Source organism: Pezoporus flaviventris, unplaced genomic scaffold (assembly GCF_033815535.1).
Source record: "Pezoporus flaviventris isolate CSIRO_AGI_PZ_B2104156 unplaced genomic scaffold, CSIRO_AGI_Pfla_v1 ptg000055l, whole genome shotgun sequence".
NCBI lineage: Eukaryota > Metazoa > Chordata > Aves > Psittaciformes > Psittacidae > Pezoporus > Pezoporus flaviventris.
In genome coordinates, this window is record NW_026892603.1 from 1,606,201 (window position 1) to 1,630,658 (window position 24,458).

Genomic DNA, 24,458 nt, shown 5'->3' on the forward strand with positions numbered 1-24,458 from the left:
CGTAGGGATAAGTTATTTCACACACTATTAATTGGTGTTTTGGTGTAGCAGGACACTTAAAATTTGTGAACAGATTTCTGATTTCTTCTACTGAAGGAGTATCCTTCTGCCATCTAGCCAAGCTAGTAAAAGGTGTCTTGAAGGGAACAGACATTTTTACAGTTGTAGAAAAAAAAAAAAATGGGCAGTTAAGAGTAAATCCAAAGGAAAGTAATCTATACCTGCTTTTAATTTGGGTTATATAGAGTCCATACAGTTTTCACTATCCAACCCAAAGCTGAAAATGTGAAATTTTCCATCCAGCATCAATGACTGTCACAAATCCTCCAAATTCTCTTGAATGAAAACATGTGCCAAATAGTTTTAGAATGTCATCAGATTTTTTGGTGTGTTATAAGACAATACCTTAATGACTTGGTCCAAGAAAAACAACTGCTACCTAACAACCCGAACAGCCACATAAGTGCCACAGATCCTAGCTCTGTTGGGGCTGAGCTACTCATTCAGCAGAAAGTTTGTCTGAGTATTGAATTTTAAATAGATAAAATCAATGTCAGGCCCTTATCTTCTCCAATACAAGATTCCAATGTGGTTTGCTTCCCATTTTAGAACATCAGTGCATGCTTATTTAGGGTATGGACAAACTAAGGAGTAAAATGTACTGAGATTTTGCACAAAAAAGAGGGAATGTTCCAAAGGTTGTTTTGTACACATTTCTAGATAGGATGCAGTTGATACACTTAGTTTTAGAATTAAATTAATAGGCATCTCTTTGTAGAATCCGAGGCAGTGTATCACCCCAAAAACTTGAAAGGTGCTTATTAGAGTGCTGCTCTCCATTGCTTTTGCTTCAGTCAACCTTAATCAAAGGGATCCAGGTGACAAAACATTGTAAAGAGATGGAATATGCAAAGTAAGGTGAAAACAGGAGGTGCCTGTGAAAAAGATTCACAAGCTGTCCTTGAGGGCTGAATTTTTCCACTTCCTAAAGAATGCCCAGTAGAAATCATTCAGTCTGTGTCATTTATTCCAAGATAGCTCAACTAATAGTCCTTGAGACTGGCTAGAGAATAAATCCATAAGGTAAAAGAGTAATCTATCTTCCAAGATCACTCAAATCTCTGTTTATTTGCCCAAGAATTACACCTGCATATTAGTAACACCAACATTTAGGTTTAGTACATCCCCTCTTGCAACTGCACTGACTCATCTTCTAAGCAGCCGTAGGATGGCTGCACAGTTTCAATTTTATTCATCATTTACCTAGGCTGAATTGGATTTGGTGGCCTGAGTTCTGATTTAATGCTACAGTTCCAGCTCTTATTCACAATAAAGACCTTTACAATATTATTTAAGAGACACATGGAATTAGGAAGTAAATAGATTCAACTACTTTAACAGGATATGTTCAGCCATGAATACATGCTTGAAAGTGTTACATAAAACTGTTGATTTCCACTGGAGAGGCTACAACTTTGTGTCTCTCCTTTTGGCCATCAGAGCCACATAAAAGGGACTCAGTATAAACAAGCCTTCATGTCTATTTCTTCATTGCCAGTACTATGTCATCCAATTACCCTTCATCCTGCTGTGTGACTAGATTTTTTTTGTTCTGAACCATTTTCAAAGTCTCCAATGATTAAAAAAAAAAAAAGTTTTCCTTCAAAGAAGTCAAGAATAAGATTGATGTCTTTTTTTTCATTAATACAAAAGTTTAAATTTAAAAATCCACATCCCTCACAGCTCTAGTTAATTGTACTTTGGAGACGGGATTTCAGTATTTAACTTTCTGTAGTGATAATGAAAAATTGCCTGTACATTGAATGATTTTTAGATTTTTTTTTCCCTAGTATTTCATCGTAATCTTTTTGTTATGGGAATCAACAAATACAGAAAATATTTCAAACCAGCCAGTTGAGACAGCAAGCAATTAAATAACTCTGGAAAAGAGTGCCTTAATGGTGCAAAGATGCAAACGTGCTGAAATGTATGCATGAATAGTCCCATGTGTAAAGTTAATTGCCTAGATCAGCACATAATGACGATGCAGCACCAAAGTACAAATAAACTAAAGTGATTACATGGACAAAGACTGTATCTTTTCATTTTAAAAAGATAATGATTAGAATATTACATTTCCTTCCTGCCTTTATTTGAAAGGTTGCAAAGCAGAGATAACTCACGCAGCTTCTCCTGGGCATCTTATTAACTCTGTCTGAGGTCTTCTTTACCTCTTCACCTTGCAGCAGCCTGCAGCTTAGGAAGCAGGCGCCCAGAGCACTTCTTCTCCTGCCAATCCACTCCAGTTTTGTACCCCTGGTTTAGTAACCATGGCATGAAGTGATCTCCATCTAGGACACCCTTTTCACAAGGTCTCTTCCTTCCTTCCCCATCTTTCTGACAGCTTATTATGACTGAGGTGGAAATGTGACACAAAACAAGTTGTTTATGGAAATCTTATTTCTGTCACATGAACTCTATCCTGATATGATATGCATTCTCTCTGGCTGCGAGTATTAAATGTATTAATTATATCTGTCATTATACAGTTCCCCTCTTATCACCACTGGCTTTTATAGTCCTGGTAAAATACACTCTGAGCAGTAAGATCATTGCACCTCAGCACACTTTAACATTTATAACAATCTGACATAATAAGGATACTGTCATTGCAGAAACACCTTCCTACACACATGTGGGTACTTGAAAATCTGTGCTTTCTCCATCGTCTTACATAAATATAGTAGCTTAGGAACTTCAATGCTGTGCCTTGATTTTTAATGGTAGGAGATGTCAGGTACCATTTAAAAGATGAGTTGAAAAGGAGACAATTCAGCTTTAACTGTAATGCAGCTTTTCCTTTAGATGTAGTCACCTGCTCTGCTTCTCTGAACTGGGAAAAGTGTGAGAAAATAGGAAACAGATGAAATTTTAAAGTAGAAACCATTAAGATCCTGTCTTGGTACCCCTTTCTCTCACTTTCAGGTACCTAAAGAACCAAAAAAAATTAAGGTGACAGACTTTGGTGTCAGTCTCACTCCACTCACAACTATTAGGTATACAAGATTTCTACAAATCGGAACTAAACTCTGGCCTGTAGTGGCGGGTCTAATCTTCTGAAGTGTGTATAAAACCTATGTATAGCTTGCTCTCTTGCACTTTAACAAGTGCTGGTGATAGTGGCTCAGTGGCTATCTTCTCAAAACAAAAGGCACAGGTTTTGGAGCCCAAAGAAATGGGCTCAATTAGGACCTAGCCAATCTTATGCTCTTGCCTCTAAATTGCACCATTAAAATAATGAATAAGTCTAGACTGCCCTTCTGGATTATGATGCCTGAGTATAGAATGTCTTTGCAGGTTAAGAATTACAGATTTTCACATACAAGGAAGAATTGCATGTATGTTTTGTTTAGAATTATAAAAATAGAGAAAATTAGCTAAATACTACAGGATGTTGATGTTTTTGAATTATGATCTAGAGTCTGGGGGTACAATTGTTAAAGAGCACCATTGCCCTGTTGTTTAAGTAAGTGTCCAAAAGTCAGAGATCCATATTTAGGAGAACCAAGGTGCCAGATTGAGTGTTTACATATTACCATGTTGTGCAGCAGATCTGGATTGTAAAACTTTAATCAGAGTGGTGAAGCATTCCTTGTCTCTGAGCCACAGGAACAAAAATTGGTACCAAGCAATCAAGCATGGCTCAAGTAGCAGCTCTGAATCTTTTGTGATGTTCTGCTCTGTTGCTCATTTGCTTTAGGACTGACACAGTCCTGGCTATTGTCAGAGTGACAAGAATGGCTACAACAGTCGTCTATTTTGGTGACAGCGTTTTGGAAGAGTTTTGCAGTGGTGAGACGTAACAGAATCCAGCCCCTTTACTAATACAAGAGGAAGATGGACTTCCTCCTGAATTCTGGCAGCAGGACCTGGGAGAAGGGAGGCCTGTGCACACCCCATCGACAGGGCTCCCCTTTTAGGGAAGCGCTGCCTGAAGATGGCTTTGCAACGGCTCCTTGCTGCCTGACACCCTCCCGATGATGGGTCGGAGGACGGAGTTGGTGTGCGAGCCGCGGCGCCGGAGGGGAGGACCTTGTGGCCTTGTGGCCCTGGGGCGGGGCTGCCGTACCGCCTCGCCTGTGCATTGGGTCTCGATTCATACATAAATATAGCCGGGGTGGGCTCGCCACACTCCTCTCCCCCCTCCAACTCCCAACCCAGGAAGAGAGGGGGGAAGAGAAATAAGATGGGGGTGGGGGTTGTGTAAAAAAATCCCAGTGAGGTCATTTCAATGAGAGCGCAGGAGGCGATAAGACAAGGTCGACTTTTCCGGCGGAGGCGCAGCCCCTGAGGAGAGAGGTGCCGTACACCGCCAGCCGCGCTACTCGCCCGCAGCAGCTCCCGTCCCCGCCGCCCATCCGGAACCTTGGACAGCTCCGCGGCTCTGGGGCTGCGCTCGCCGCCGGCGCGGCGCTGCGCGGAGCCCGGCTCGGCCCTTCGGCAACGCCCGCCGGCAGCGGATGCGCCGCTCCGCCCCGGCTACCGGCGAAGGAACAAAACTTTGGGGGCTACTTACCGCCGCGGGAGCGCCGGAGGAGGAGGAGGATGCGCGGTTTCCCCGGCTGATCGGGAAGAAAGGATGACCAAGGGAGGATGTGCACCAGCAGCCAGATCATCGGGAGCCTCCTGGTGCTCTCCGTGCTGGAGATAGGGTTAGGGGTGTCCAGCGTGGCCGTGGGGGCGGTCAGTTTCAGCCTGGTCCTCACAGAGCATAAACCTCAGCTGGGAGACTCTTCTCCGGTATGGAGCGGGGTGTGTGTACGTTAGCCATTTCACTCTCTCTTTAACTCTTTATGGTGGTGATCAGACCGTGAGAAGGCATCCCCCTCCGTTCCCTTTTCTCCCCTTCCCTCCCGCGTGTGCATGCTGTGCCGGGAGCCGTCGTCGGGTCCATTTCAAGTGTGCATGGGGTACAGTTTGCATAGTCCTGGGACGAAGGGGGGAGGCGCGGTGGGAGAGATGTATGTGTGTGGTGGGGTGGGGGAGAGAGAGCTCTTCTTTCTCACTTCTTTTCATTTTTCAATTTTGCTGTGAGCAATTGAACTTTCCATGAACCTATTCTTACACCTGGGAAACCGCGATGCCTTGAGTGGGTCACAGGCCATAGCTTACAATCTTTAAATTGATTGTGAGTTTGGCTTAAAAAAAAAAAAAACAAACAGCCCTGTCCCTTGTGGTGAGACTGTTGAAAAGTGTTTTAAGATAATGCCAAGGGTACATCAGCTGAGTTCTGAGCTTTTGGAGGAAAAAGAGAAAGAGGAAATGGGAAGGAAAAGACAAGATATGTTCTCATGATCTGGGCGCTCTCAGCTTCTTGTAAAATGAACAAAAAAATGAAACATCAATAACAGGTTAATAGAAGCAGCATGTTATCACAGAGCATTTCTCACTTCTCAAAATTCTTTCTTATTTTTTCAGTTTAAGAGATGCATGTTTCTAGGAGGAATGTTCCTCCAAACGGTTATTTATATTTATGAAACAAAGAGTAGGAAATACTGAATATTCAGCCCAAACATGAGTGGGCATTTTTTTTAACTCCAAAGCTGGTTTTGGCTAGCTTTGCTTGAGCAGCAGTATTTCTAAAGGGATTATTTGCCTTTCTTGAGATAAGATGGTAAATGAAAAACACTCTTGGTTATTCATCATCACAACCTCCTGTAATTTACAGATTCATTCTGACAAAGTGCTTCATGTAATATTCTGATTGTAAATAATTATTAATTATTGACAACAGTCATAAATATTTTTGGCAGTATATAAGCATACACATAATCCTGCACTGCAGAACAAGTAGGTGAAAAATGAGAATAAAGACCAGATAAGATAAGACTGTGGTCAACAGGTAATGGTATTATCAAAATAATTTCAAAGAGTGAGTTTTTTGATTATTGCTAATGAAAAAAAAAATACCCCAAAATGTGTAAATCTGAAGATTTAATGACCAAGGGCAATATTCTGGGTTTTACTGAAGTCAAAGAGTTTTGACCAGTCAGTGAGATCATTATTTTAGGTAGTGATTGCATTTTGTGACAATGCTATCACAGCTGATACTATTTCATGACGATGCACATTTCCTGCATCATTCATTTTTATGATTTCTGTTACCCCAGAGCTTGTATTAGCAATAGATTAAGATCCTATTACATTAGATGTTGACTCTGAGGACCTTAGTATCAAAGCAAGAGACAGATGTAGGGTAACGAATGTAAAGGAGTATAAGCAAATGACAAACCAAAATTGATTGGTATAACAGGTGGCTGTATCAACATACCAGCAGTCTGGCTGATTTCAAGCTGTTTTTAGGCAGAGTTTTAGAAAGGAATATGACAGAGGAAAATCAATTAATTTTGCAGATGTTTCTAGGAAATTCTTCCCATATGTGAGGGCAGAGGCAGGGAAGGGAACCCAAAGTGACTTGTTTGAAAATGTAACAAGTGGGTGAAGGATGCCCATAACCAGAGCCAGAAGAGACAGTCACCAGCTGCTATGAACTGAGCAAGTAAATGCAGGTTGGGTAGGCAAAGAGAGGCCACAAAGAAACTATAAAGTGGAAGAAAACAGTTTATACCTCATGTAGTAGAGGACATGAGAAATCACAATGGTATGCAGAATGAGCTGACATGGTTACTAAGGCCTACTTACTTTGGCTTGAACTAAAGATCTATGGTCTAAATTCTCACCATTATGGCACCCTCTTTGTACCATTCTAGCAGTTAAAATTGTCTGTTAGGTTGTGTTCTTATGACTAGGGGACTAGCAGGTGAGACAGGACAAGAAAGGGGATAGAGATCTACCATTCCAGGAATGCTTAGGGTAATGGGTAACTAGGTTCAAATTAAAACAACTGAAGAAAGACTTGCTTGCACAATCCTCAGAATTGTCCTGCTGCAGAAATGGCATAAACTACCTTTCCGCTCACTAGATCTTTCACTGAGCTCATATTGTCTTCATTAAAGAATATGTCTTGCATGAAATATGGTGAGGTTTTTTTGTCCAATTCACAGTCTTGAATCAAGGTTTTCCTTTGAGAAGTGAACATTAAGGAAAAGAAAGGGACTTTAAAGTAACAAAGCATACTTTTGACAGGTTAGGATGCAAAACACTGGATTTATGTTGGACAGTGTCGTATCTCCTGTTGTAATTTAACTGGAAATATACTGAAAACTTTTGACCCTGTTCTATCCTTTTATGTGGGTGGAACTCAGCAGAGACCCAAGTTCATACGGAAGTAGATGAAGACAGCATCACCATGGAAACCTTAACCTGAAATCCTAAAATTTGGGCATCTTAAAATCATGCACATTCTATCTCTTGTATTTGCCTCCCCATAATGCTTTACATTTGATGCACATTAGCTCTCTTCTTCAAAGAGTTGTTCTTAGTGTTCACTGTCTCCATTCAACCAGATAATTTACCAAGGTACCTAACTTTAAGCATGTGAATCCCACCCATAGGATTGGAGATACAATTGGAGAAACTACAAGTTTCTAGATTTGTGGTTCGCATTGGAGTTGAGCTAGATCAAGACAGCAAAAGTTGTTTAAAAGTAGCCAACAGAAAACAACTGAAGATATGTCTCACTTCTCAAATCACCTGGAGTCAACTATCCAATTTATTTTACATCAGGTCCAATCTGTTCTTTTTAAAATAGGCCATAAACGCTAAATTGAAAAACAAACAAAAAAAAATCAACAAAACAATAAACCCCCAAATAAACCAAAAATTCAATCCTATGTAAGGTAAGGTAAATGTGGCTTTGATTTCTGATCTTTCTGTTTGTTATGATCATATTCATAGCATCATAGAATCATACTTCACTCCACAGGCTGTACTCAGTGTCTCCCAGATTTCTTTTTAAACAAAATTTTGGGCATATTTCTGCAATCCACCATTCCATTTCAGCTATATAACAAACATAATAATGGTTGCATCACTATCACTATGAGTAGTGACTATGTATTCATACATATGCATATGGCTCTAATTCTCATTTATTCTGCAGTGGTGAACAAATCCTTGCTACAAATGAGATTCTCTCACAGAGAGAGAGAAAAGCCATGTCTTTAGTCAAATATGCCACCTATCTTCAGATGCAAGAGAACCTGATGATTCACTTATGGCTATATCCCTCAAGAATAATAGTTTCTTCCCCTATAAAGACAAATATCTATAGGTATTTGAGAGATCTGCATTCTCTGGGTGTTGATCAGTCTATCTGCCTTTCTGTAGAGGAAGAGATATTATTTCCATGATTTGTGATTTTAGCACAGTGGAAGTCTACCTGCCCACTAAAAATCTGCATTTATAGTTTAGCTACATAAATTTGTTCCAAGTTGGCACTTGAAATATTTGATTTTGATGACCTTTTTTTTTTTTTTACCCAGGATTTGAAGGAAAAGAAAAAGTGTCTGTCAGTATCGAACTCTCCCAGAGCAAGAACATAATTTTAGATTGTTAAATCAATGTTGGTGGCCTAGAATTTTAAAACATTAAATTCTGCATTTAGTTTTACTGCTGCCAAGTTTCCTTTGGAAAGAACAGTCAAATTATTTCTTTTTCTTCCTTATTTTTTTTCAGAAGAGCTCTAAAAAATTCACTTTATTGTTTAAGATGCAGACAAAATACAGATGTGATCCTACTTTAATTTGACATATGCATTGCATTTTCATCAAACTGACCATATTTCTGGTTGGCTCCTGCTCCTGATTAAATGAATCACAGCACTGCCAGTGCAGTGCACCCCAGTGGAAGCTGGGGAGAGTTCTGTACCTATAGTTGAGGGAGGACGCATCAAGCAGGGAATCTTCTCACCTTGCGTGAAACCAGGACAATTCCCTCCAGTTAAGTGAATTTCTCAGTCTTTCAGTAGGTTTTCTTTATCATTCAGACACTCCAGAAACATAAACCAATCTGGAAGACAGTCTGTCCAAAGGTACTTGTAATTCCTGGGTTGTTTTGGGGAGGATCTGTTGAACATAGACTGACTTAAGCATATACTTAGATGTTTTTTCTGAGGTAAGACTTTAGTTCACCTGAAAGGAATAATCTTTATTAATTTTTGAGACAAAAAAAAATTCATACTCTAAATGTTTTATGTAAAAAAAAAACAACCAAACCAAAAAGCATTATTTACTGCTTATTATTCTGACAGGCCCTAAGCAAGGAAATAAATATCATTATTTTGTGCTGAGAATTTGAGTGCTTTGCCAGACTATCAGAGAATTTTTGAATTACTGATTCAAAGATTTCCAGGTTCAAACACCCACTTTAAAATTTTCTTGATCATTTCTAAAAATCATTTTCCATTTTTAAAGCATCTCTGCAGGCCTAGAACCAGATGAATGGAAACACTAATCACAGGGACTCGGATGGAATTTAAACTGCTTGAATATGGCTTGAATCAGTGGGAACTGCAGCACCACCTGAGCTGATAGGACCAAACAGCACACTACCAGGTCAAGGTATTAGCTCAGATTAGATACTTTTTAACACTATGTCTTACTTCAAATAGCAGAGGCCCCCTCTCAGCATGAGAGATTTGGTGGGACATAGGGTTCAGCTGTGGCAATGCTGTTGCTTCTGGTTCTGGTTCTGGATGAATTGCAGCCTGCTGGACATTCCCGTTTCCACAACCCCTTGCATGGGACAACAATATCTTTAGAAGTTTTCACCCCTCTTTTGCAAAGATTGTGTTTCTCTGTGGAGGTAATGGGCAAACTCACTACCTAGGTTCACATTTTTTACCTGTTGGTATTTTTACCTAGTTTGACATCTTTGTTTTCATGAATGGATTCTGTGCCCTTTATGACTACTCTAAGAAAACTTAATTCTTGTTCTGAAATACTGCCTCGAAGAAGAGTTACAATTAGAGATACTTCCTCTGCTCTGTTCATCCATTAGGGATTTCAGCTTTTTTCTCATCTGGATGGAATTAAAGTAGCAAGATTATTAAATTGAATGGTTCTTTCTAAATATTACTAAATTCAAAATCCTGGGTATTCTCATGACAGTCACATGTTTATACAATTTTAGTGTAAAACTAAACCTGACAAGAGTAGATAGAAGTAAAACTGTTGATTTTGTCCTGATGCTTATTCTTCCAAGTAGAAGATTATTTGAATAGACATGATACACTTGTATTTTCACTGTATTATTATTCAAATTTGGAATATTTTCCCTTCCTCTATTTCATCAGATACATATGGATGACCCAGAACACTGGAAAGCTTTCCACAAAGAGTATGTGGTTTGGGCTTCTTTATCATGAACAGACTAGGGATCAAGTATATTCAACTGGTTTTCTCTACTGTTTTCTTGAGCCTTTCTCCAGAAAGATTTTCTATAGAGGCAGTTTTCATTTTCCAGGGAATTGCACACACTATTGCTTTTGCCTCTTCAAAACAGAAGAAATAAAGGTTTCTTAGAGTCAATATATAAAATAAAAATAGTTCCTTTTCTTCTGCATGATGGAAACCAACAAATCTCTGGCTTTCTGAAAATATAAGTAAAACTGAATCTTTTTTTTCAGACTACCCCCCTTTTTTTTCCAGGAGAAAGTGCAAGAGGTCAAGTCTTCTGTTCCAGAAAATATAAAGTAAGGATGGATCCAAACAATAAAACTTGAATCTGAATTGACATTTCAGCCTCCTTACTGAAATTTCTAGGTATTTTGATCTGAGGTTTTGTTTCAAGCCCATATTTAATATAAAGTAAATTAAAGCAGGCTCAAAATAAACCTTCTCCTTTTCTGGGAGGTCTTTGGTTCCAAAGTTCAATAGACCAAAAGATAGATTTTCAAATATGCATATTGAACATAAACAGGCACAGTTGCAGCATGAATGTCAAAGACTCCAGAGAAAAACAGACACTACTGTATCACCTTAAAATCACACCAGTGCTATCAGAGGGACTCTGACTCTGCTAGGTCTCTGGCAAATCCTTACTGAAAGAGGAACTGAGGCACACACAGCCCCCTGAGTCTTTAAGTAGCCTTTGTGCTTTGTAGTATCTTCTTTGACGTTTTTACCAATCGCCTAAAACTGATTCTGCCTGTATTTATTATTGGATTATACATAAAGTCCCTACCTCCTTTGCTAGTCTTGATATGAAACATCATGTAGCGTAGGAGGTATGAATAAGTCTGAAATCAAAAAGTAACCCCAGATGCAATGGGGACTGGTTGTAAAGAGTGAACTATGAGATTTTGGACCTTTAGCCTCATGGTTTTTCTAATGAAAAATAATTAAAACAAAAGTCCAGCAGTGAAGTATCTGTTTCTATAACAGAATAATTGCAGTTAGTTCCCTCTTGAGTTTTTTAACTAAAGGACACCTTATTCCTTGTGTATATGTATAAATATTGCATATGTACAGAGAGAGATAATACACACAGGGCATACATACAGGCCCTGACACAGTAAAATATTATCATAGAATCACAGAATCATAGATTATCTCCAGTTGAAAGGAACCCATAATTCCCTACCAAGTCCAACTCCATGTTCCTCGCAGGACCCCCTAACACTAAATTATATGACCAAAAGTGTCATCCAGACACTCCTTGAACCCCCACAGTCTTGGTGCTATGATCGCTTTCCTGGGAAGCCTGTTCCAGTAACCAACCACTCTCCCAGTTGAAGAACCTCTTCCTAATGTCCAACCTGAACTTTTCCTGATGCAGCTTCATTCCATTTCCATGGGTCCTATAGTTGGTCACCAGAGGGAGGAGATCAACACCTACTCCTCCGCTTGAGGAAGGTGTAGACTGCAGTGAGGGCACCCCTCAGCCTTCTCTTCTCCAAGCTGAACAAACCAAGACCTCATCTGTTCCTCATAAGTTTCCCTTAAGGCCTTTCATCATCTTGGTCACTGTTCTCTGGACACACTCTAATAATTTCATGCCCTTCTTATATTTGAAGCACCCAAAACTACACACAGTACTTGAGGTGGGGCAGCACCAATGCAATATATTGTGGGTTAATCCCTCAACTGGCTAGCTGTGCTGTGCTTGATGCACCCTTGGACACTGTTGGTCTTTTTGGCTGAAAGGGCACACCATTGTCTTTTCAACTTATCATCAAGCCAGATCCTCAGATCTCTTTTCATGGGGCTGTCTCCATCCTTTTTTCCTGCAATATTTATGTATAAGAAGGATTACCTCATTCTAGGTGCAGAATCTGGCACTTTCTCTTATTTAATTTCATATGGTTGGTGATTGCCCACCTCTGCAGTCTATCCAGATATCTCTGTAAGGCCTCTCTACTTTTGAGGGTGTTCACAGCTCCTCCTAGTTTACTATCATTGGCAAACTTACTTAATGTACATTCAACTCCTGTGTCCAGATCTTTACTCCACTTAGTCCTTCAGATACTTTGACAACTATGGAATATAGTAGTCACCCCTTGTTTTTGAGAAGCCAGTACCTTAGGGCCTGCAGATTAGCTCTTTCACTATTCTTTGGATTTCAACTGCGAAATACCTTTGGTAATATATAAGTATATGGCACTACATAATGGTGGTTTGGAAGGATGCATTTTCTGTCCTCGAAAAACACTAAGGAACAGCAAAACTGCCAAAACTGGTGGGTTCTAATGCTGAGTGAATCTGTAATTTGCATGTTGCTCCTTTGGTCATATGCAAAGCTACTATAACTTGTCAACTGCATTCCCTTCTGTCTAGCAAAACTGTACAGTGGAAATAGAAAGTCTTCTTCAATTGAAAACAGTGGTAAAAAAAATTCATTGACTCTCACAGGATCAGAATTAGAGCATCCTTGAAGAGATGGGTGACCTATTATTTCAGCTTTGAAGGTAAATCATCAACACCACAGCTTTGTAAACTAGTTAACATGCACTTATTACAAGTTGAAACTAGCTTTGATAGTATCTTCCACGTCCTTTCATTAAGCTCTGCAGAACTCATTAATTTTTCTCTATACAAAATTCTCCTTTCAATGTTATTCAATCACTACAAAAAGAAATTATGTTATTAATCATCTGCTTTATCAAGTCTGACAGAAGAGAACATAATTATAGTGAAATATTTGCCTTTTTTTTTTTTTTTTAGTTTTCTGCATTAATGCTGAGAAATACAAAACGTTACGTGTGAAAATCTGAAGCATGCCTTCAGTTGAAATCAATCTGCAATAGCACAACTGGGAGTGAAACTCCAAAACCTCACAGAAACCTTGAGTGAAAACTTACAATTCAGGATTGATATTTCTGAACTGAAATCTCTCCTTCCTGTCAGAAAGGGGTAGAGGAAGCCCTGCCTATTGGCTTGAAGCCCTACCTGTTGGCTTTTTGATTGTTTTTCCAATAGGTGAGCTGTAGTAGCAAGTACCAATTGTATGTCCTGGTATGTCCTGATCCATTCAGCACCATGGTCTACATGACCCAGCCCTCTCCATAATCAGACTGGTATGAAGTTCACATCCCATGCTTAGTGTAGAAGTAAGTAATATACAAAATTTATCCATATTCATCGTGTGCAACTGATTCAATGGACCTAAGAGTAAAAATATATGTTAAGGTTTATTCTTAGCTATATGCATGAACTACTTTAGTTGGAGGGAGATAAACTATGTAGTAAAGCACCACCTCAAATGAGATACTGAAGTTTCAAAATTCTGGAGAGTAAATGTGAGGTGCAGGCAATATATTACAAGGATCCTGAAATCCTGAATGATGTATAGAAACTGCATAATTTTTTTTTTTTCTTATGTAACAGTCGGGTCTGTTCGGTGATTTAACCCTAAATCAAGGTCAAGCAGGGCCTTTTGCTAGAATCACCACCTCCATGCAGAATGAATGTGGGAAAATCCATTTTCAAAGCTATAAAATTAAGTCCCAGTAAGGGCATAGGGTTAGATTTACTGAAAATAAGAAGCACAGATTTTTTTAATAAAGAAGTTCATGAAGTATCAAAGACATCTTCTGACACTATTATAAACACCTGGAGAAGGCTTTACTGCTTTCATCCCACTGCTTTAATTCCTACCACAACTGCTTCCTCAGGGACTACCTTCTTACTCCCTCATTAAACTTTTTTGTTCAGGGACAAAGAGACGTTCAGAGAATGTCATCCATCTTCGATGCAGGTCACTAAAAAGCATTAACATCATTGTTAGGGATGTTTCTGGTTTTGTTAATTAGCTTTTTTAATGCTTGATGCAACAATTAGTACATCAGCTTGTGAAAGGGAACTACATGAAAAGGTCCAGATACCTTCATACAAAGTGAGCTATGTAGAAAAAGGTTTTCCTGCATGCTCAGTGTAGCTGCACTCGTACTTTACACCTACACCGACAGAGGTGAATGAATTGCATTCTTGCCCAGAGTTCCAACAATCCATGTATGATCCCTTGGTGGTTCAGATGGTAGGATCGGGGCATTAAGTACATCAACAGCTTGAAAGTAGGTGATTTGGATCACTGACTAAAACTTGCTAAACTTATCTAAACAAACCCCAAAAGAGTAAAAAGTCATCTTTTGCTTGCAACATTGATTTTGTTTTGTTTTGAGGTTTTTTTTTTCATATTTTGTTTACCCAAGCAGCTTAAAAGTAGGTGTTTTTTTTTCTTTTTGTATGAGTAATCATCTTTAATCCGGCTTCTCATTCCAGTTTCTTCTTCTCAGATAAGTGTGTTTATGGTTCAGTTATAGCTTCCTGAAATATAAGGTTTGTGATAAAAATGCTGACAACTGTAACCACTGCCTAACCTACTGTTGTGGTCAGCACTAGAGCATTTCAGCAGCATTTAAACTTGAGACCTTAAATGATGAAATAACTGTTGTTTTGTTTTTGCTTTTTCTTTCTTTGCAGTTTCTGCTTTGTGGCATATGTGGAATATTGTGCGCCAAAAAAAAATCTGGACTTGTTGTAAGTTTTTCCACTGCATATACAATACCTAAGTATACATAGAAAGGCATACTTATCTAACCTGAAATACTTCTACTGCGGGCTTTCTGTGTCCAAGTGTTTCTGATAAAAAGTCTGTACAATTGCAACTCGGCAGTCCAAAAAAGCAATCAGCACTTTGCATTAATCAAACACACAAGGCAGTTCTGAAATGGCCTATTTGGGTCATACCTCTTTAAGCCATGCATTCCTACATATCCTAGTGTGGATAAACTTGGATGGAAAAACATATGACAGAAATTTATTCCAAGTCAATAATAAGTTAGAATAGTCAGGGTTGGAAAGGACCTTAAGATCATCTAGTTCCAACCCCCCTGCCATGAGCAGGGACACCTCACACTAAAGCATGTCATCCAAGGCTCTGTCCAACCTGGCCTTGAATGCCGCCAGGGATGGAGCATTCACAACCTCCCTGGGCAACCCATTCCACTGCCTCACCACCCTAACAGGAAAGAATTTCTTCCTTATATCCAGTGTAAACTTCACCTGTTTAAGTTTTAACCCATTACCCCTTGTCCTATCACTACAGTCCCTAATGAAGAGTCCCTCCCCAGCATCCTCATAGGCCCCCTTCAGATACTGGAAGGATGCTGTGAGGTCCCCACGCAGCCTTCTCTTCTCCAGGTTGAACAGCCCCAACTTTCTCAGCCTGACTTTATAGGGGAGGTGCTCCAGTCCCCTGATCATTCTCGTGGCCCTCCTCTGCACTTGGTCCAACAGTTCTGTGTCCTTTATATGTTGAGGACATCAGAACTGCACACAATGCTCCAAGTGAAGTCTCACGAGAGCAGAGTAGAGGGGCAGGATCACCTCCTTCAACCTGCTGGTCACGCTCCTTTTGATGCAGCCCAGTTGGCTTTCTGGGCTGCGAGAACACACTGAAGCCAGCTCATGTTCATTTCCTCATCAACCAACACCTCCAAGTCCTTCTCCGCAGGGCTGCTCTGAATCTCTTCCCTGCCCAACCTGTAGCTGTGCCTGGGATTGCTTCAACCCAGGTGTAGGACCTTGAACTTGGCATGGTTAAACTTCATAAGGTTGGCATCAGCCCACCCCACAAGTGTGTCAAGGTCCCTCTGGATGGCATTCCTTCCCTCCAGGGTATCAACTGAGCCACACAGCTTGGTGTCATCAGCAAACTTGCTGAGGGCGCACTCAATCCCACTGTCCATGTCACTGACAAAGATGTGGAACAAGACTGGGCCCAACACCCCTGAGGTTCACCACTCGTTACTGGTCTCCAGCCGGACATTGAGCCATTGACCACAACTCTTTGTGTGCAGCCATCCAGCCAGTTCTTTATCCACTGAGTGGTCCACCTATCAAATTGATGTCTCTCCAATTTAGTGGCAAGGATGACATGTGGGACAGTGTCGAATGCTTTGCACAAGTCGAGGTAGATGACATCAACTGCTCTACCCCTGTCCATCAGTTCTGTAGCCCCATCATAGAAGGCCACCAAATTGGTCAGGAGGATTTCCCCTTAGTGAAGCCATGCTGGCTGTCACCAAGCACCTTGTTGTTTTTCATGTGCCTTAGCATGCCTTCCAGGAGAATCTGCTCCAAGATTTTGCCAGGCACAGAGGTGAGACTGACTGGTCTGTAGTTCCCTGTATCATCCATTTTCCCCTTCTTGAAAATGGGGGTTATATTTCCCTTTTTCCAGTCATCAGGAACTTCACCTAACTGCCATGATTTTTCAAATATGATGGACAGTGGCTTAGCAACTTCATTCACCAGCTTCTTCAGGACCCACAGAGGATTTCCTCAGGTCCCATGGACTTGCACATGTTCAGGTTCTTAAGATGGTCTTGAACCAGATCCTCTCCTACAGTGGGCCTAGGGTCTTCATTCTCACAGTCCCTGTGTCTGCCTTCCAAGACTTGGGTGGTGCGGTCAGAGCCTTTGCCAGTGAAGACCGAGGCAAAGAAGTCATTGAGAACCTCAGCCTTCTCCAAATCCAGGGTAGCCAGTTCTCCCTTTAGCTTCTGGAGGGGGCCTACTTTGTCCCTAGTCTGTCTTTTATTCGCTACATACCTACAGAAGTTCCTCAATAATGTCACTGGATTGTATCTTCTGTCCTTCAGAAGCCACCAGTGGGCTGCCACATCAGCGAGGCTACTGTCAAAGTTTGATTTTAGATATCATAGCTGTTCACTGAATAAGTTCTTTTTGCAACCAGAATCACATATAAGCCAGTTTTAAAGTGTTGGTGGATGTTTTCTGTCTCTTCTAAGAATCAGAAGTGCAGTAATTTTTCTGACTGCTGAAAAACAGTGTTATTACTTCACAAGTCGTAGCAGAAGTTCATGTTAAATACATGATCCTATTATAAGTGATATCTGGTGCAATTTTCTGCCAGCTTGATTATTCCACCATATACAGATGGAAGTCACATAAAACCAGCATAAGTGTGAAGGGAATCAAGATCTCTCTCAGATAATTTCTGAATATCACTGAGTTATCCTAACCCTGTTACAATGTCAATCTCATTTCTTAAAGTATATGGACCATATGCAGTTTCTAGAAGCTGACTGTCTCATGGTCTCATAAAATAATCACTTCCCAGTGGACTGCAGCATATAGTCTGAATGCCATATGCCTGACAAAACTCTTATCCCAGTTATGTACAGAAGTGATCTCTAAGGCTTCATAAATTTTTCTTACCACAGTAGAGAAGTATATACACAAAGCCATATTGAGTGACATCAAGGACCCATCTAGATCTACATCTGACAGGCCAGCAGTTTCAAAGGAAGTGAGTAAGACAATAGTTTAGCAGTACCTTCATAATAAAGGTCTTTTGCTCTTGAGTCATTTATGGCTCAAGGACATTGTGAACCAAGGTGGCATCTTTTTGATTAAAGTGTTAGGAGGTCTTCAAACATATCTCATTAACCACAGCCTGTATCACATCCTTCTAAAGTTTCCAGAAACATTTTAACCAAGTTAAAAAAAACAAGCAAACTATCACATAGTCAGCACACTGACCTTCTGTAAGATTTTGTTGCTTCTCTTGCTTCTTTGTCTAGCACGTTCACCTTGAACACTTTTGAAGTCCTCACAAAAGCTGTAGAAAGCCTTCAAACTGCTCTCTGACTGAACAACTTAGAACTGAACAGGAGGTAGAGTCAGATGGCACACAAACCAAGAGAGATTCACTGAAAATGCATGAGGCATTCACCCCTGAGGAATGGTGAGAAACTGCACAAGGGAAAATTATGACATATTCTGTCATGATATAGTTTTGGATTAATTGCTAGAAATCAAAAGATTTGTGTCCTACTAGTCCTTCCATTGACTAAACTCATGACAAACTCATTCTACCCAACTTTATCTTACATGCAACATCAATCTTAACTCTAGTACACCAGAAGGTATTGTATTCCCTTGGAGCTCCGCAGGAGCTGAGAAAGTTAAAAATGAGTGTCTGTGCAGTGTTTTACAGACCATGATGCTGTTGAAACATTGAATTATGGTTAGTCTCATTTTTCATATGAATGAATCTGTCTCTGAAAAATGTTACTATGACATAACCTCTCTCATCTTTCCTGACAGATGATACTTTTTTCTGCCTGTTGCATCTGTGGACTAATCGGAGGAATCTTAAATTTTCAATTTCTTCGTGCTCTGACAAAGAAGTCGTCTGCTCTTTATTCTTTGCATCTTGCCTCCATGTCTCTTGCATGCATTGGAATTGGTGGTTGCACCCTTTCTTCATGGCTCACTTGTCGGCTAGCCAGCTATGAACAAAGGCGAATGTTCTCAGAAAGAGAACATTCATTGCATCACTCCCATGAAATGGCAGAAAAAGTGAGTTGCAAGTCCTCCCTTACTTGTTTCGCTTCTCCTAAAATGCTACTGTATGTGTTAACATTTACAATGGGCAAGAGATGTGCTCAGTTTTCAGTTTTATATAAGAGCTTCTGGGAAATGAAATGCTGCCATTCTGTGTAAGCTTTATTATGTTGCATTATACAGAGCTATTTTTAGGTAGTGGATATTTGCAGTACGTCCATTTCAATGAAGTACATCCATTTTCAACATAATTCCATCATATAGCTATTCAAGGGTTTAGCTGCTAAATATAGCACTTCATAAATAATGTGAAACTTTATTAATATGGTTATCATGTATTGTACTGTGAAAAAGCACAGAAGGCTTTCTGTAACCACATCATTGCACGCTTCCAGGATTTAATCGTCTTCCTCTCCTAACTACTCAGCTTATAAAGTAGGTTATTTAAACACAAAAGCCACAGTTCACAAGCCTGGATGACTAAACCTAAGTACCTAAGGGCATATTTAGATACCTAAATGAAACTGGTCTGATTTGCAGCACCACTGAGCATTTACTGCCTTTCTCTGTTAAAAATAAGCTTATCAAGGTGTCTAGGTCTATGTTTAGGTTCTGAAACTTAAGCTCCTGAAACTACGCAAATAGGGTCAGAAAATTAATTTAGTAGAATTCTTGAAATCAGCTCATTGGATTTACAGATCTGTCCAATATTTGAGGAGTAAAATTTTAACTGACACCCTGTGCTTTACATTTGGACTTTGTATGCAATGACTTTCATTTGAGAAATGAGTAGAGAAGGGAACAAAAGTCAAGTGGACTGCCCAACTGAACTTCCAAGTGCAAGTTTGCATTACAGTTAAATTCAACTGTCTGTATCATATCTTCTGAATAGCAGATTGAGGATTAATTCACTCAGAATGTAGAATGCTTCCAGATTCTCTGACAAAACATGACATAGCAGTTAATATTCCATGAAGTAAAAAATTACTTGCCACTATCCTTTGGTTTCTTAACCGTCATGAGACTCCAAGTAGAAACATAAAATGAATTTACCTTAGATGTATGAAATGTAGTTTTAAAAGTTTAATAGTACAGGCTAAAACTATAACACAGAGTGATAAAATCAAGAGAAGAGATACATTTCTCACTCTCATTTTAAAAAGAAGCAGAATTCTAGTCAGCTATGTAGGCAAGTATGACTATTATCTTACAGATGGTAGGTTAGATCTTGCTTTTCAAAGAGGCTCTTTCCTCAACAAAGACAAAGATGAAGCCCATTTGAAATAAAAAGAGAAACTAAGAAAGAAATGGCCTGGGAAGAAAAACACCTGCCAACCCTACCAATTTGGGCTGAAGATGACCAAGTATAGCAGCAGTTCGCTGCCTCCTTTCCTGGACTGTTTTAACCTACTGAGCTTTTAGACACATACTAGAGAGGACTGCCAGATGCCCACTTATCTTGGGTGACAGGCCATGATGCATGTGCAGAGCAATCCTATGGCACATGCTCAGTGAATGTGGGATGTGCCCCACCAATGGAGGACTTCGTGCAAGTGTGTTGTAGATTCAAGTATGCATGTGTAGATGGTCTGATCTGGGACTTCTTAGACCTATATACAACCTGTGGACTGCCTGCTGCTAGCGGGTTTGAGTACATTAGCACAAGTCATGCCCCTAAAAATTAATGAAGACTACTTAAAAACTTACATTAAATTAGGCCCTGATGTAGAAAATGGCTTTAGAATGCTTTATGTATAAGACTATTTTATGTATTTATACTAAATAGATATACAGTAATATAGACATGTACTGCATGTGCATTTATTTGTGCTATATTTATTGTATAATTGTTATATTTATATTAGAGGTTGAGGGGTATTGAAATAACCGACCTGCCCAGCTGCCCGGTGGTTCCCCCGACACCAGAGTTACCTCCAAGGTACGCTGAACACTAGGGAGCTACCATGTTGTTATGTCACTTCAGGAAGGGCCACCTCTAAGAGGAAGTCATAGTTTCAGCTAATCAAAGTTGGCTGATGCTGTGATGCCACTCTGAGTCAGGAATGGTGCTTCCAGGTAGTGACATAATTCCAAGTGGTGAATGCTGCAGTCTGGAAGTAAGTTGAGTATTTAAAATATTCATCCTAGTAAAAGATCCAAATGCTCCTATTTGGATGTGCAATCATTGACTCACTCTGCTTCTAACCTGTGTACTCCTCCATTTCTTGAATTCAGCAACATTTTTTAATTTATTAATACATTTATTTTTGTAAATAGAAATACTGGGGAATATAAATGGTTTTCAATATTTTCTGAAACTATGATGATATACTAATAGCTGATGTCTCCAGAGGATTCAAGTGACGAAGCTGACAAAAGGAAACTTACATGTACTTGCAAGTAGTCTTCTGACAGATCAATACTATTAACATGTATCTGACTGATAGTTAATATTAAATGGCTTTGGTATTCCTGGTCTCTTTCCTAGCTGACTGATATCTTCAGCGTAGATCCAATAATGGCAACAAAGGCTTAAGCACCTATAAATAAGCAAAACATAGTGCCTTGTTTCAGAGCAGATAACCCCCAAACTGGGATTCAGAGTTCGGTATTAGGTAAGATTGTTCCTCTTCAGTATATGAGAATGCTGCAAGGCACCATACAAAAAATCCAGCACCATCATCTGGCAAAAGAAGAGGTGGGTGGCTGAAAACACTCAAAATTTGGTAACTTTAAGTATCTTATTTTGTCTGAAATTTATGCTTGTCACAAGAGTATTAATTGGCAAGGCTACTTGGGTTGATGGCCCTATGTTTACTTTGTAAAGAGGAATAGGGCATCCTTTCTTTAAAAAACTGTAGAGGGAATAATTAAGTCTTGTAATCTACTTTAAAATGTAGCAGGTAGCACATGAGGGAGAAGGCACCAGTGCTTCCATCTTATGCTAAACTCTAAGTTCTGGTCTCTGCCTCCCAAAGTATTTATAAATCAAACATTATGTATTAAAAGAAGAGAGAGAAAGAGTCAGACTACAAATAATGATCCGGTTCCAGAATTTCTGCTCTTTACCAAGAATCTCAGCTACTATTCTATAGTCAGGCTCTTTCTGTCTTTCTCTCTGTTTAGCCCAATGAATCTTGCTTTACTTTCTTCATAGTAATTTCCACAAGAAGGAGGACAAACAAATCCTTTTTCTTCAACATTTTCTCCAACTGTACCTAGAAGGTAGAAAAGGTGAAATTAATCTTTTCATGCAGAGAAGAGCTTTTGGTTCTCGTGCAAATATTTTAGAACAAGTCCAACAGTGGCACCTCTCCCTCATCTACCTGAATTTTTAAAAGAATAGAAAAACTGCATTGTTATGTGCCCATTCTTCTTGGCATAGCTGGATGTTCTCTGTGATCTGTCATTGGACATAGGTAATAGATCATTTCTGCATCCAAATTCAGTATGGTATGAAATAAGCCTAAAACCATTCAGAATAAGGCACTTCTGAGTATAAACCACACGTGGCTTAGCAGCCTTCAAGGTCAGGGGACTGCTTAATTAATATAGCTGTCTCCCAGCAAACAAATCTTCGTTTAGGTGCTTTAGGATTCTGACTCATGATCAGGTCAGTTTACTCGAGGATGACTCATCTGCCACTTGGGCAGCAATTGCTGAACTGCTAAAAATGGTAGTCCAGCATATTCAGTGCAAAACAAAATCAGTTTCATCCCAAACCCCTTAGATCCTGTTTGGATTTAAACCTACTTCCTAAATGTCTACCCCAGCTAGCATCAAATGGCATCTGTTCGTAGCATGTCAGCACAGAAAAAGGTTTGAATGGAAGCAAACACTTAATTACCATCTTCTTCCTTTATAGATTAGCATGCAAGCTTGATTTGATGCACTTTCAAAGGACAATGCCACAAAACTTGCACAGATGCCATCAATGCTGTATATGTGGTCTGAGAGTAATGTCCAACTCATTCAGTATCAATGGGTCTATCAGCTTTCAAATGTATTTAATTTATATAGGAAGAAGCATGAGTTCTTTTTTTACAGTGAGATTTATCAAGCCAAATAAAAGTTGCAAAGTTTTTTCTGAATGTTTGAAATTTGGAGTTTGTTAATTATTTTTTTTTTTACAAACTCATCTAATTGAATTTCAAAAACCATAACATAATTGTAATATTGATCAGTCTTTTCTGTTCTTGTTCCAGGAAATGACAGACAACCTAAGCAATGGTGGCCCACATCTGATTTATAACGGAAGTATATATTAAGAGATATTTAAAAGTTCCATGGAAAGAAATGGGTTCAGAACTTTCTTCAGGAAAGAAATATAGACTCCAAGAAAATAGAATTATCTTAGCTTTTATGGCTCCAATGTTACAACTGCAGAACAGGACAGTTGCATTTTCCTTTTAGAAACATGTTCAAAATTTGTCTCCTAAACATTTTGAGGATATACAGTATTTATTAATTTCCTGGCTACTCTCTGTTTTTAATTTTTTTTTTTTTTTGTCTGAATAACTTTTCATAATTCTGTCAGTATTTGAAACAGACTTCTCAAGACTCTTCTTCTCAAAAAGACTCAAAACCAAGGAAAAAAATAATCAAACGGCTACATTTAGCCTGTCACAGCATTTCTAAAGAGAAGAGAGCAGAGGAAGGATGGCTCAGGGGAATCTTTTTCTCCTCCCCACTTAACAGCATCTGGTGTAATATGATGGTGTCAGATCATCTGGCATGGTACCAGCAACACATCTGCACAGTCCTTCTCCCCAGCCAGCCTCAATTTTCCCAGTAGATCCTATCAAAAAAGAGTGCAAATTACTCTTCCAAAAGGCTCCCATTTCACATTCAGAGTGTAAATGAAGTGTGCTGAAAACACCACCAATGTCTTTGTTTTGAAAGACAGAATGCTCTAAGAATGCCATAAATCAAAATCTCAACAATGCCTTGTTGTAAAGAAATTGTAAATATTTCCAATTTGTGAAGTATATTTCGTAATTTGTTCATAAAAGATAACAAATAAAATGAAATCTAAACCACAGATTTTAGAGAGTTCTTCTCGGGGGTTTCCTCATTAGAAAAATCCTGCAAAGATGAACTTGATTGCAGTTTTGCAGAACGCATTGAAATGTTTCTAAAGGGGGGAAGCAAACGCAGAAAGGAGAAAAATGAAGCCTGAACTAAAGCATAGTCAAGGTCAGAACACACTGGCAAGGCCTGCCCACCCACAATAGTTTGGGGTCTGTTAGAGCAGCGTATATGTTAAAGAAGCAGCTTTAATTGACCCCAAACTTTATTGTAAGACCTCCAGGCTCATATAGCTGTGAAAAATAGAAGATATAATCTGTAACAGAACATATACAGAATAATATTAATATCAAACATTAAAATAAAATCACTCATATCTTACATAGTGAGTCTTTGATTGTGCTGTAAAGCCCAGCACTTCATCATGAGCTTGAGATGTGAGCATTGATGACTAGCAACATTTGGTGATTTATACCCACGTCCTCAGACAAGTGTGAATAGAGTCTTTTTGTTATTTAAGCCATGCTATAAAATCCTCTAGAAATTACATTAAATTGTTTTGTGAATCTGTATGCTATAAAATGATCTTTATTTTAATTACTTTAGGATTTTCTAAATCTGTAAGGGAGTTTCCCATCTAATTACAACATACGA

At 39.3% G+C, this 24,458-nt stretch overlaps 1 protein-coding gene across 5 annotated transcripts; it reads left to right on the forward strand.

The window, feature by feature from the left end:
* Window positions 1–4,112: 4,112 nt before the first annotated feature.
* Window positions 4,113–23,817, forward strand: TMEM196 (transmembrane protein 196). 5 transcript variants are annotated; one of them, XM_061469199.1, is made up of 5 exons: window positions 4,113–4,812; window positions 14,883–14,939; window positions 18,537–18,791; window positions 20,642–20,715; window positions 22,982–23,817. In XM_061469199.1, the coding sequence occupies exons 1-5, from the start codon at window positions 4,654–4,656 to the stop codon at window positions 22,986–22,988; spliced, it is 552 nt and encodes a 183-aa protein (XP_061325183.1). In that variant the 5' UTR covers window positions 4,113–4,653; the 3' UTR covers window positions 22,989–23,817. The 5 variants fall into 5 exon arrangements, with proteins under 5 accessions (XP_061325183.1, XP_061325181.1, XP_061325185.1 ...); XM_061469197.1 differs by having other exon boundaries at window positions 4,114–4,818; XM_061469200.1 differs by having other exon boundaries at window positions 4,119–4,800.
* The last annotated feature ends 641 nt before the right edge of the window (window positions 23,818–24,458 follow it).

What these genes read in the sequence shown, in the direction of transcription:
- TMEM196 (XM_061469197.1), top strand. Translation starts at nt 4,654, where the DNA reads ATGTGCACCAGCAGCCAGATCATCGGGAGCCTCCTGGTGCTCTCCGTG. An exon ending in CGGTATGGAGCGGGGTGTGT is followed by an intron (nt 4,819 to 14,882) that starts GTACGTTAGCCA and finishes CTTTCTTTGCAG; the next exon opens with TTTCTGCTTTGTGGCATATG. An exon ending in CCCATGAAATGGCAGAAAAA is followed by an intron (nt 18,792 to 20,641) that starts GTGAGTTGCAAG and finishes TATTTATATTAG; the next exon opens with AGGTTGAGGGGTATTGAAAT.